Source organism: Bos indicus x Bos taurus, chromosome 26, assembly GCF_003369695.1.
Source record: "Bos indicus x Bos taurus breed Angus x Brahman F1 hybrid chromosome 26, Bos_hybrid_MaternalHap_v2.0, whole genome shotgun sequence".
NCBI lineage: Eukaryota > Metazoa > Chordata > Mammalia > Artiodactyla > Bovidae > Bos > Bos indicus x Bos taurus.
Window position 1 is genome coordinate 16210104 of NC_040101.1, and position 14279 is coordinate 16224382.

Genomic DNA, 14279 nt, shown 5'->3' on the forward strand with positions numbered 1-14279 from the left:
ATTTACAGTAACATAATGGACATAGAGATTATCATAGTGAAGGAAGTTAGAGAAAGACAAATATTATATATCATGTATACAGAGAATCTTAAAAGAATTAATGTATACACAAAACAGAAACAGAATCACAGATTTTTTTTTTTTTTTTTATCGCCCTCGAAGATAATAATTTTTAGAAAGTTCTTAAAATTTTAAGAGCTTGGAGACTTTCCAAGTACCTTTTCCCCTACCTTTTAGACTTCTTTTCATTGTGAAATATAACACACCTACAGAGAACTACATAAATAAAAACGTGAGATTAATAAATTATTGTAAATGAATATTCTGTGCCTGCATTCAGTTTAGAAGCAGAACACTGCCTCCCTACCCTTTTCCTAATCAGCACCTCTAATCTTTCCCAGCAGCAACCACTAGCCAACATTTATAAAAACCTTACCCAACAGTTCTACCTAAAAAATTCATTCCTAAATGATACAGCATAGTTTTGCCTATCTAAATGGGTCATACACACATAATCTTTTGTGTCAGGCATCTTTCACTAAACATTGATGTTTCTGGAGAAACAAAAGCAGCAATTAAGGCAGGAGAGGCTGAGCAATGTCTCAACTCCCCACAAGTATCCAGGGCTGGTATTCAACTCTCCTGGGGAGCTGGTTCCTAGTTATAAGACAATTTCTGTGCCAGCAAGACCATTTTATGTCTGCAACAAACCCACTGCTACAGTCTTGATCAAGTATATTCCTGTTCTTTATCAAAATTCCTAAAAAGGGAGAGCAACAGGGAGCTCAATACAGTCAGATCCAGCCATCCCTTCCCAGGAACACCTCTCTACTTGATACCAAGAGCCTGGGAGGATAAATGCACACAACAGCTGCAGCCTGCAAGTTCTAGTCTACATGGTAGCAATTACCCTTTGTCTCAACTCTTTACGCAACAGTGGTGCCCAATATGGAACAAATATGGATTTGGCTAGGTTCCAAGGAGAAGAAAAGGCTTCCCAGGTGGCACTAGTGGTAAAGAATCCACCCACCAATGCAGGAAACACAGGAGACTCAGGTTCAATCCCTGGGTCGGGAAGATCCCCTGGAGGAGAAAATGGCAACCCATTCCTGGATTCTTGCCTGGGAAATCCCATGGACAAAGGAGTCAGGAGGGCTACACCATGGGATCGCAAAAGAGTCGGACATGACTTAGCAACTAACCAACGACACGACATACCACCATTGTGATGATATCCTCATCAAAAAATGCTTAACTTGAATCTAACCATAAGGAAACAATTAGGCAAATGAGGAAACCTGCAAAGCAACTGGTGTAAATTCTTTTAAAAATCACACTTGTGAAAAAAAGAAGACATGGGAAGTGTGGCTCAGACGGTAAAGCATCTGTCTACAATGCAGGAGACCCGGGTTCGATCCCTGGGTCAGGAAGATCCCCTGAAGAAGGAAATGGCAATCCACTCCAGTACTATTGCCTGGAAAATCCCATGGACAGAGGAGCCTGGTAGGCTACAGTCCATGGGGTCGCAAAAAGCCGGACACGACTGAGCGACTTCACTTTCACAGAAACACAATGAAACAATATATGATTCTTCCGAAGGAGCACTTTCATGAAGTATTCCACTGTCTGCAATACACACTCAGAGTTTGGGGGAGCACAAACATGGCAAAATGTTAAAGGCTAAGAAAATTACTGGAATTCAAAATGACGGGATAATGTAAATCAGGGGCTTGTAGCATTAAGAGGCTTTAAAACTAGTTTTTAATTGTAAATAGCAATTGTTAATGGTAACTAGTTGTAGTGTTAATCGCTCAGTCATGTCCAATGCTTTGGGAGTCCACAAACTGTAGCCCGCCGGGCTCCTCTGTCCACGGGATTCTCCAGGCAAGAATACTGGAGTGGATTGCCAATCCCTTCTCCAGAGGATCTTCCCGACCCAGGGACTGAACCTGAGTCTCCTGCATTGCAGGTAGATGCTCTACCTTCTGAGCTAAAAGGAAGGCCTAGCAACAGCATTTTTTCTCATTTTTTTTTAATTAAACTTCCTCAAACTTCTTGGCCCGTCACAGAAAGGGGATTTATGTTGCAGTTAAACAAAAAGAGACTCTAGAGAATCACTTACGAGAGCAGGTGGCAGTCTGCCACTCCAGACACTGCCCGTATGGGAAGGAGATTATGTAGGCGTTGGAGTCGACGCACCGCTTGGTGCTGCTGCACCACATACACTCCATGCCGTTGCTCGTGCAGTTGGAGCACGACGTCCTTAAAGAGCAGGGCTTTTTGCACGGCCTCGCGTTCTGATTCGGACTAACTGGAATAAATCAACAAAAGATAATTATTGTATTTACTAACTGCGTTTTTGACACAAGGATGTGAGTGTTGTTCGTTTTGTTGTTGTTCAGGGAAGGTTTCAATGAAGCCAAGTGTGGGATAAAAATTAGAGTCAAAATTATATAAGGTAAAATGAGAATGAAGATGGCATGTCAATACTTCTTAAATGTATTACCTACTTTGAAATTTATAATGCCCTGGAAAATTTTAATCCTTTACAAAGTACACAAAATTGTACAACTTAAATTTGTTTAATAGCAATGTAATACATGACTTAGGCTTTTGTTTCTATTGGCTAGATAATATGTATGGTTATCATTATTTACTTTTTAAGCTAGCCACACTTCTGTTAATATAAACATTCCACACCTTATAAAAGCAACTAACAATACAATTTACTATAAAATCTTAACATAAAACATAATCTTTATCACACCTATTTGGATTGCTATGTTTTAAATGTTAGTAAGTATGTGGGGAAATTGTACCCTGTACTCCACTTCTAGGAATGGCAAAATGGTGAAGCTTCCGTAGCAAACAGTATGGCAAGTCCTCAAAAAATTAAACACAGATTAACCATATGATATAGCAATTCCACCTCTGGCTATATACACAAAGACGTGAAAGCAGGAGCTGAAACAGTTATCTGCACACCCATCTTCACAGCATCATTATTCACTATAGTCAGTAGGTAGAAGCAACAATGTCCACCAATGTATGAAGAGGTAAAGAAAATGTGGACTATAAACACAATGGAAAAATATTCAGGTTTAAAAAGGAATGATATTCTGACACACACTACAAGATGGGTGAACTTTGAAAACATTATTTGAAAGGAAATAAGCCACTCACAAATGGACAAATACCCCATGATTCCACTTATATGAGATACTTAGCAGTGGGGTTGGGGAGGGGTGATTTGGGAGTTATTGTGTAATGGATATGGAGATATAGTGTGGGAAGATGAAAAAGTTCTGGAGATGGATAGTGTTGACAGATTAACAACAATGTGGATGTACTTAATGACACTGAACTCGACACTTAAAAATGATTTAGAAATCTCAATCATATCTCAAAACCACTGAACGAAAAAAATGGCTAAAATTAAGTTTGACATTATGTATATTTCACTGCAATACAAAATATAATATTTGAAGAGAGAAAAGAATTCAGTACTCCTTTCTCACTTAACGAAACTCCATTTCAAAGGATGTAACAGGAATGCTTCTTTTCACTTGCCAACTGAAATAGAGCTATAGGATTAAAATGATTCTATATTTGTTGTTAATCTTAACGATTAATCTTTCTTACAACAACTATTATTATAAAAGCAAAACACAGTAAAAAATTAAGAACAGATTATTACTATAACATCAATATTTTAACCAAGAAATAAAGATTGTATAAAACAATACAATTCTATTACTTTAATGCTGAGGTCACTAACAGTAAATGGGGAAAGTGGACAAAGATAAAATTTACACAGAAATCAGCAGCATTAAAAGATGGTGAAAGTTACTTCAGGCCTATGTAGGATCACAGGCTGGAAGGGGGTTGTGGGAAGAAGAGCTGGAAATATAAACTACATCTTTAAAGAAACATTAGTTTACAGGACTACTTACCAACAGGTTTTTCACAGACAAGCCCATCTGCCATAGACGTGCAAGGATTAGCTTTTAAGCCTGCCACTGCAGCCCTTTCTAGATACGCACAGAACCCAGAGTCATTAGGTTCACCAGGAAGCCACTGCAGCGTCGTATTTGTAAATGGAGACATGTCTTCCCATCCCCAGTAGGATATATTGATCTTGCGTAAGCCTACCCAAGGTGATACTTTCTGTAAACAACAGCAAAAGCAACATTTTTTAAAAAGTGAGATGTAAAAATCCTGTGTCACCTTCCTTAGCAAACAGTTCATTATCTTTAAAAATTACATTTTTAAATATATCATAGTACCTTTCTAATCACACCTAATACCAAGGAAAATTAACAATCCTAGAACATTGTGGAAAATGATGCACAATAGAACACTATGTCTAAACTATACATTTAGCGACATGACTCAGGTCATTTATTTAGCCTTTGTGAACCTCAGTTTCCTTTTCTATAAAATGGGGTATCTGATATACATATCTGTCTTACCTATCTTATGAAATGCATGCATGCATGCTAAGTCGCTTCAGTCGTGTCCGACTCTGTGCGACCCTATGGACAACAGCCCACCAGGATCGTCTGTCCACAGGATTCTCCAGGCAAGAATACTGGAGTGGGTTGCCATTTCCTTCTCCACTTATGAGAATAGATCATTTTTAAAAACAACATATTGTATTGCTACTGTTGTTACTGATATTTCTGCTGCAGCTGCTATTACTAATGCTACCATCAATCTAATGAGTTATGGAGTTAAAAAAAAAAAGCTCAAGTGCCATTATACGCACTGCTGCGAGAAAATAGAAAACAAAACCATGAACAGGAATAAAGGCTGAGTGAAGACTTCACAAGAGGTTCACAAAAAGACAAAGAGGTGCCTCTCTTCCAGATCAGACCTCTACTAGTACAGTAGGACTTAAGTGCAGTTTTAGATAAAATTAGTCATTTATTTTCATTATTAAACAGATCAAGAAATAAATAATAAAGATCTTTGACCCTGTTGCCTAAAACTTAATTAACAGAGGTTGATAAATGCCACCAAAGTAAATATTCTTAACACTCTCAGCAATATTTCAAAAGCAGCTTAAAAACAAAGTATATTCTGTATTTATATATTTTAATCATTCCTAAATTTTAAAAGGCTATTCTAATGAGACTGACAAAAAAATGATATATTCTTATGCTAGGCTACTCTCCTTACAAATCTTTATAGATTGCAAATATCTCTTTTTCTTGTCTTGTTTCTGCTTAGATTTATACATCTCTTTTTGAGATTCTAATTTTCATTTTTTGTAGCTTAACTGAGGTATAATTGATAAATGAAAATTATACATATATAAGGTGTGTGGCATATTTGTTTGGTATATGTGTTTCACATTGTAAATTATCACATCAAGGTAATTAAGCACAAGCTGGAATCAAGATTGCCGGGAAAAATATCAATAACCTCAGATACGCAGATGACACCACCCTTATGGCAGAAAGTGAAGAGGAACTAAAAAGCCTCTTGATGAAAGTGGACAGTTAAAAAGTTGGCTTAAAGCTTAGCATTCAGAAAACGAAGATCATGGCATCTGGGCCCATCACTTCATGGGAAATAGACGGGGAAACAGTGGAAACAGTGTCAGACTTTATTTTGGGGGGCTCCAAAATCACTGCAGATGGTGACTGCAGCCATGAAATTCAAAGACGCTTACTCCTTGGAAGGAAAGTTACGACCAATCTAGACAGCATATTGAAAAACAGAGACATTACTTTGCCAACAAAGGTCCGTCTAGTCAAGGCTATGGTTTTTCCAGTGGTCGTGTATGGATGTGAGAGTTGGGACTGTGAAGAAAGCTGAGCGCCGTAGAATTGGTGCTTTTGAACTGTGGTGTTGGAGAAGACTCTTGAGAGTCCCTTGGACTGCAAGGAGATCCAACCAGTCCATTCTGAAGGAGATCAGCCCTGGGATTTCTTTGGAAGGAATGATGCTAAAGCTGAAACTCCAGTACTTTGGCCACCTCATGTGAAGAGTTGACTCATTGGAAAAGACTCTGATGCTGGGAGGGATTGGGGGCAGGAGGAGAAGGAGACGACATTGGATGAGATGGCTGGATGACATCACCGACTCGATGGACGTGAGTCTGAGTGAACTCCGGGAGTTGGTGATGGACAGGGAGGCCTGGCGTGCTGCGATTCATGGGGTGGCAAAGAGTCGGACACAACTGAGTGACTGAACTGAACTGATCACCTCATATAACTTTGTGTGTGTGTGTGTGTGTGTGTGTGGTAAGAACATATAAGATCTACTCCCTTAACAAATTTCAAGTATACAATATAGTATTAACTACGGTCAACTGTCCCATACACTAGATCTCCAGAACTTATTGTCCTGCATAACTGAAACTTTGTATCCTCTGATCTACATTTAAACATTTCTCCTATACCCAGCCCCTGGCAACCATTATTCTACTATCTGCTTTTATCAGCTCAACCATTTTAGATTCCACACATAAATGAGAACACCCAGTATTTGTCTAAGTCTAGCTTATTGTATGGAGAAGGCAATGGCACCCCACTCCAGTACTCTAGCCTGGAAAATCCCATGGACGGAGGAGCCTGGTGGGCTGCAGTCCATGGGGTCGCTAGGAGTCAGACACAACTGAGCGACTTCACTTTCACTTTCATGCATTGGAGAAGGATATGGCAACCCACTCCAGTGCTCTTGCCTGGAGAATCCCAGGGACGGGGAGCCTGGTGGGCTGCCATCTATGGGGTTGCACAGAGTTGGACACGACTGAAGAGACTTAGCAGCAGCAGCAGTAGCTTATTTTATATAGCATAAATGTGTCTCCAGGTCCATCCACATTGTTAAAAAACAGAAATTCCTAATTTATTTAAGTCTGAATAAAATTATACATGTGTGTGTGTGTGTATATATATATGTACATAAATATTTATGTTTGTATATTTTCTTTATCCATCCATGTATCCATTCATGAAGACTTAAGCTGGTTCCATAACTTGGCTATTTGGAAGTGCAGATATCTCTTCAAGATAGTGATTTTATTTCCTTAGGATACAGAACTGGGCTTCCCTGGTGGCTCAGATGGTAAAGAATCCACCTGCAATGCGGGAGACCTGGGTTCGATCTCTGGGTTAGGAAGATCTCCTGGAGGAGGGCATGGCAACCCACTCCAGTATTCTTGCCTGGAGAATCCCCATGGACAGAGGAGCCTGGAGGGCTACAGTCCGTGGAGTTGCAAAGAGTCAGACATGACTGAGCCACAAAGCAGAGCACAGGATATATAACTAGGTGTGGCCCTGTTGGATCATATGATATTTTTAATTTGGGAGGGGAACTCCATACTGTTTTCCAGATTGACTATACCGGTTGTATTCCCATCAACAGTATATAAGGATTCCTTTTCTCCACATTGTTGCCAACATTTGCTATCTCTTGTCTTTTGGACAACAGCCTTTCTAACAAATGTGAGATGATGTCTCAATTGGTTTTGATTCACATTTCCCGGATGTTTAGTGATGTTGAACTTCTTATAATCTGCCTGATGGCCATTTGTATGTCTTCTTTGAAAAATATCTACTTATGTCCTTTGCCTGTTTTTTAACTGGGTATATTTTTGTGTGTGTGTGTTGAGATGCTTGAGTGCCTTATATATTTTGGACAATAACTCTTTATTAGATACATGTTTTATAAACATTTTCTCCCATTTCTCAGGTTGTCTCTTTATTCTGATGATTATTTCCTTTGCTATGCAGAAGCTTATTAGTTGGACACAATCTCATTTGCTCTTGTCTGTGCTTTTGGGCTCACATTCAAAAAAATCACTGCCCTGATCAATGTCAAGACTTTTCTGCATGTTTGCCTCTGGAAATTTTACAGTTTCAAGTCTTACAGTGTAAGTCTTTAATTTATTTTGAATTTTGTATATGGTATGAGAAAAAGAATCCACTTTCATTCTTCTGCATAAGAACATCCAAAATCATTTATTGAAGAGATTGTCCTTTTCCCATCCTGTATTCTTGACACCTTTGGCAATCATCAATTGATCATAAATGCATGGATTTATTTAGGGCTATTATAATGTGTCTTGGTGAAGATCTTTTTATGTTCAATCTGCTTGAGGTCCTTTGGGATTAATGGCTCTGGATGTTCATTTCCTCCTCCATATTAGGGAAGTGTCCTGTCATTATATTTTTAAATGAGCTTTCGAACTCCCATAAAGCACACATTGATTCCTTACGGTCTACAATAAGTTCCCTAGGCTTTCTTCACTTTTTTTTCATTCTCTTTTTTTGAACTCTAGGTAATTTCAAATGACTTGTATTTGAGCTTGCTGACTCTTTATTCTGCCTGATAAAGAGTCTGCTACTGAAGTTCTGTGTGGAATTATCTAGTTCAGTAATTACGTTCTTCAGCTCCATTAATTACTCTTGGGTTCTTTTTTTGGTCTCTCTGTCTTTGTTGAACCACTCAATTAACTCTTCTTTCATATACTGTTTTCCTAATACTGCTAGGCTGTTTATCTGTGTTTTCTTATAATTCGCTGAGCTTCTCCCATTGGTTATTTTGAATTCTTTGTCAGGCAGTTTGTAGATCTCCATTTCTTTTGAGTCAGTTGTTACTGTTTAGCTGCTAAGTCATGTCCAACTCTTTGCAACCCGAGGGACTGTAGCCCTCCAGTCTCCTCATATCCATGGGATTTTCTAGGCAAGAACAGAGGAGTGGGTTGCCATTTCCTTCACCAGGGGATTTTCGCAACCCAGGAGTCAAGTCCATGTCTCCTGCATTGGCAAGCAGATTCTTCACTGCTGAGCCACTAGAGAAGCCCTTACCCGTGCTTTACTTTGTTCTTTGGTAACATCATGTCTCCCCGATTTTTCATGATTCCTATGGCCTTGCATTGGTGTCTGCACATGTGAAGATGTAATCACCAGTAGGGAAAGCCTTTCTCCAGTCAGCCTATCCAGGGATTCTGGCAGACTGTGTGGTGGGGTCTGTGGCAAGCTTACTGTTGAAGTCCTCAAGTGGGCTGCCCTTGAGGACAGCCTAGGCCATGGGTAAGCAGGTCTAGAATTTGGATCCAGAGGACCTGTCTGGTGCCTGGGTTCAGAGGGACAAGCTTGGACCCTGGGTCCACTGGAGAGGGTCTGGAGTTTGGGTCTGCATGGACAGACTCAGAACCAAGGGCTCCATAGGGGCAAGCCTGGAACTGGAGCCAGGGTGCAGGCCTGGGTCCGAGGTCTGAAGGGGTCACTGTGGCACAGGGGTCCACTGGAATAGGGCTGGTGTGACTGAGTACAAAGTGGTGGGCCTAGAACCTAGTCCACAGTGCCAAGCGAGCAAATTCGGTCCACAGGGGTCAGTCTGGAGCCTGGATCTGTGGGAGCCACCCAGAGGCATGGATCCACAGGGCTTACCTGGCACTGAAGCAGGCCTTGAGCGTAAATCCACTGGGGCCAGTCTGGTGCTCAGGCTAGCTGGGCACCTGGGCCCACAAGTATGGTCCTAAGGCTGCAGGGGCTAGCCTGGTGCCAGCGTCCACTGGGACAAGCCTGGCCCTGAGTCCATGAGATAGGTGTGATACCTGTGTCCATGGGGGTGGGCCTGGTATCTGGGATCACAGGGGAGGGCCTAAAGCCTGAGTCCCCTGGAATGAGCCTGACCCTTGGTCTGAAGAGGCCAGCCCAAGGGAGCACGTGGATCTTAGGTTTCCTAGAGCCCAGGAATATATGGGGGCTGGCCTGGACGATGGGTCTGTGGGCACCAGTCTGCAGCCTGAGGCTACAGGAGCCAGTCTGGCACTGGGGTGTACCTGGCGCCTGGGTTCACAGGGAAAATCCACGCACTGGGGTTCATTAGAGCAGAGCTGGGGGTGGGGACCACAGCAAAACCAGTGCTCATTTCATCCTCTTTCCCCTTTTCAGAGGGTATTTTTCATCCTCTTTCCCCTTTTCAGAGGGTATTTCTCACTAAATTTCACTGTACTGTGGAGGCTTAGGGGAAGGATGATGCAGGTAATGTGGAACTGTCCTCTCTACCATCTTTAATCAGTCATTTCTTATTTCTGGGTTCCCTCTGCCATTCCTGATGCTATAACCTTTCGCCTGGACTCCTGAGCTTCTGGAAAGGTATTTTGTATATGGGTAATTTGTTTAATCAGTGTTTCTGGGAGGGAATGAATACCAGAAATATCCATTCTACCATCTTGCTAACATCATTCCGAAACATTCCCACTTAAATAAACATAATAATACATTTATGTTTGAAGTTATTGAGTTAATAATATTATATTTTAATGTGAAGTGGTTTCAAAACTCCACATCATCTTTTTTTTACATTACTGACTGTCAAGGTAGAGAAAAATATGTTCCTCCACCGGGTCTTTGACAATATAGAAGTAAGATATATTAATTCAGTATTTATTCTAAATATGTTGTACAAATGGTCCTTGAGAGCTTCTAAAGAACTAATACAATTATGTAAAGTTTAAAAATAAAATAAAATTAGAAAAAAAATTATGCATAAAAAAAAGAACTTGTAGACCTTGAAATGTATACAGTGTACAAATATAATGATTTTTACACATAAATACTCAACGAATATTTCTTAAATAAAATTAAAGTATTATGAACATTCATTAGGGGCTTCCCAGGTGGTTCAATGATAAAGAATCCACCTGCCAAGCAGGAGACACAAGTTCAGTCCCTGGGTCAGGAAGATCCCCTGGAGAAGCAAAGAGCAACCCACTCCATTATTCTTGCCTGGGAAATACCATGGACAGAGAAGCCTGGTGGGCTACAGTCTATAGGGCTGCAAGAGTCAGACACAACTTCGTGATAAAGAACAACAAACATTCATTAGAACAGATCTCATATCACCCAGCAAAGTACTGTACATATCACAGGCAGACAATAAATTTGGCTAAACAAGGCCAGTAGAACAGAGATAGTTATTTTCTAACATCCAGTTTTTGACACAGAGACAGTGCTTAATAAATAATGTTTTCTAACTATAAAAACACACATGCTGCTTTGTCTTGTGACCATCATATATTTCATACATTATTTTCAATATATTTTGATAACAAAAAAGCTATACTATTTTTATAGTTCTTGATAATAACAGCAGGAATGAATCCAGCACAGATATTTCAGATGAATAATTGTGCTTTACATTATAGCAACTCTGCCTGTATTTCCAAACTATCTATAGTAAAGACAAGTCATTTAAAATGAAACATTTTTCTCTAAATCGTCATGATAAGAATCTGCAAGGAAGAAGAGAAGAGCAGGAAAATAAGCAGTTGATAAAACATTTAAAGTAACTATTACCCAGTAAATGAGCTGGACAGGCAGTTGAGAAACAAAAGATAAATTACTATATTATGAAAATTACTGTAGCACACCATAAATCACTGCAACATTTCATTAGCCATTGCCAATAAGTAAATGATCATTTGACCCAGGACATCTCTTCAAAGGGCATGAATTTGTCAGTCTCCATTTATGATGGAAGGGTTATCTTAAGTTTATACAAGTGCAATGACTCAGGGTATAATTCACTTTCTATAATGATACGTTTAATGCAATATCACCTTGCAGAAAATTCCACCTGTGAAATTTTGCTAAATTTCATATTTCTAATGAAACAAAACATTTATTTACAGAGAAGGATAGTCCACAAACTATTGAATCTAAGTTCATCATGCATTCAAATTAATTGTTGGTCTAATCTTTATGATTTATAAACATAAGCAAGAAAAATAAGCAACTTGAAGAAGTCTTGAAATGTGAAGCTTCTAAAGTAGCGCTTTTTGAGATTATAATGTAAACACTAAGAATAACATAAACAAAGGAAAAAGCAGTTGAGTTCTAATGCCAGACACTGTGCTTGTTTGTGCTTGTGCTCGACTGCTCAGTTGTGTCCGACTCTGCAACCCCATGAACTGTAGCCTGCCAAGCTCCTCTGTCCATGGGATTATCCCAGCAAGACTGCTATAGTGGGCTGCCATTTCCTTCTCCAGGGCAACTTTCTGATCCAGGGATTGAACTCATGGTCTTCTGCAGCTCCCTCACTGGCGGGCAGATCCTTTATCACTGAGCCACCTGGGAAGCCCAAAGCCAAACACAAGTACTTTTCTAAAATTCAAAGAATGTGGATCTACCAATAAGAGGCTCTTTGTAAGCTAAATATATTCAGTAGAACTAATGTCCAAATATTCACTGATAACTACCCCTCAATTTTGTAATGAAAACAATGAAGTGTGTGCTAGTACAAAAATGCAAATAGATCTTAAATTATGTTGTATGCTCCATATGACTAAAAACAAAACTACAAATACTACTTTGTTACATTTTTCTAAAATATTTTTTAAAATGAAGAGATCTCTCCTAGATGATACCATGTGCCTCTTATCCTCAACTATAAGGCTGCTGCTGCTGCTAAGTCGCTTCAGTCGTGTCCAACTCTGTGCAACCCCAGAGATGGCAGCCCACCAGGCTCCCCCATCCCTGGGATTCTCCAGGCAAGAACACTGGAGTGGGTTGCCATTTCCTTCTCCAATGCATGAAAGTGAAAAGTGAAAGGGAAGTCGCTCAGTCATGTCCGACTCCTAGTGACGCCATGGACTGCAGCCTACCAGGCTCCTCCGTCCATGGGATTTGCCAGGCAAGAGTACTGGAGTGGGGTGCTGTTGCCTTCCCCGAACTGTAAGGCTAGTAGCTCTCAAACAAGATAATTTGAGAGAAAAACAAAATCAGAGGTATTTCTCTGAATCCCTACAAATATCTTTATGTACTACTGGCCAACTCCAAGTCTTGCAACAAGTAACTAGGGTATTATTCCAGGAAACTCCTTAAGTTGACATTACATGTCAGATATCTATCCTCTAACTGCATATATCACCCTGTGTGCATTTATCATTGCAATTATCACACTTTGGTATAATTGGGTTTGTCTTTCTCCTCCAAAAGCTCTTTGACAACAGTAATTGTTTTTAATCTCTACATTCTCAGCAAGCAGAAGACTGCCAAGTACCCTGAGGGTGCTCAATAGATATATACTAAATGAATGAAGATTAGCCCATCCTTTCCAGAAAAATAGCTTCAGCTCACACAAAAATGGTTTAATAATACAAACTGAATTATTATAGTTTTTCTTTACCCTATTAATATCAAGCATTTAATATATTGGTTAGACAACCAAGTATCATATTGTAATGTCCATGTAAAATTTTTGAGTATTTATAAAAACTAAGGATACATTACTTTGCCAACAAAGGTCTGCCTAGTCAAAGTTATGGTTTTTCCAGTAGTCAGGTATGGACGTGAGAGTTGGACCATAAAGAAAGCTGAGCACCAAAGAATTGATGCTTTCAAACTGTGGTGTTGGAGAAGACTCTTGAGAGTCCTTTGGACTGCAAGGAGATCCAAACCAGTCCATTCTAAAGGAAATCAGTCCTGAATATTCATTGGAAGGATTGATGCTGAAGCTGAAACTCCCATACTTTGGCCATCTGATGCGAAGAGCTGACTCCTTAGAAAAGACCCTGATGCTGGGAAAGATTGAAGGTGGGAGGAGAAGGGGATGACAGAGGATGAGATGGTTGGATGGCATCACCGACTCAGTGGACATGAGTCTGAGCAAGCTTTGGGAGTTGGTGATGGACAGGGAAGCCTGGCATGCTGCAGTCCATGGGATCACAAAGAGTCAGACACGACTGAGTGACTGAACTGAACTGAACTCAAGGATATAAATTATCAATTTCACGAATGAAAGGGAAGACTTTTGACTCTGTACAGATATAAAATGTCATTAGAAATTAAATTATCCATATCAATACTCATGAGAAACACACACACTAATATCACCACAAAAATTGTGGTAGGCAGTAATAGTGAATTGAATATTCATACAAACATTTCAAAAGGGTATGTGCTTAAGTGCCTCTAAATTTTTTTAATATTTATACAAAACTGTTAAGTCACTTTTTAAAACTCACTTATTCCCTTGTTATTATCAAAAGGAAAATCCATAACATATATTCATATTCTTTAACATAAATCAGGAATGTTCTTAAGAGGAAAAAGATCCTAGTATAATTAATGGAGATGGGGGAAGGTTTTGTAAAATGAAAAAAATATAAATGACCCAATCAAAAAATGGGCCAAAGAACTAAATAGACATTTCTCCAAAGAAGACATACAGATAGCTAACAAACACATGAAAAGATGCTCAACATCACTCATTATCAGAGAAATGCAAATCAAAACCACTATGAAGTACCATTTCAC

General features: G+C 39.6%; 1 protein-coding gene across 6 annotated transcripts in view; it reads right to left on the reverse strand.

Moving 5' to 3' along the window:
• Window positions 1–14279, reverse strand: part of ATRNL1 (attractin like 1) — an 805870-nt gene that overhangs the window by 617665 nt on the left and 173926 nt on the right. For all 6 annotated transcript variants that reach the window (XM_027529449.1, XM_027529446.1, XM_027529448.1 and 3 more), the window contains exons 16-17: window positions 3954–4167; window positions 2123–2311 (exon numbers count right to left, since the gene is read on the reverse strand). In XM_027529449.1, coding sequence (XP_027385250.1) covers window positions 2123–2311; window positions 3954–4167 — 403 coding nt within the window. The remainder of the gene's footprint in view (window positions 1–2122; window positions 2312–3953; window positions 4168–14279) is intronic.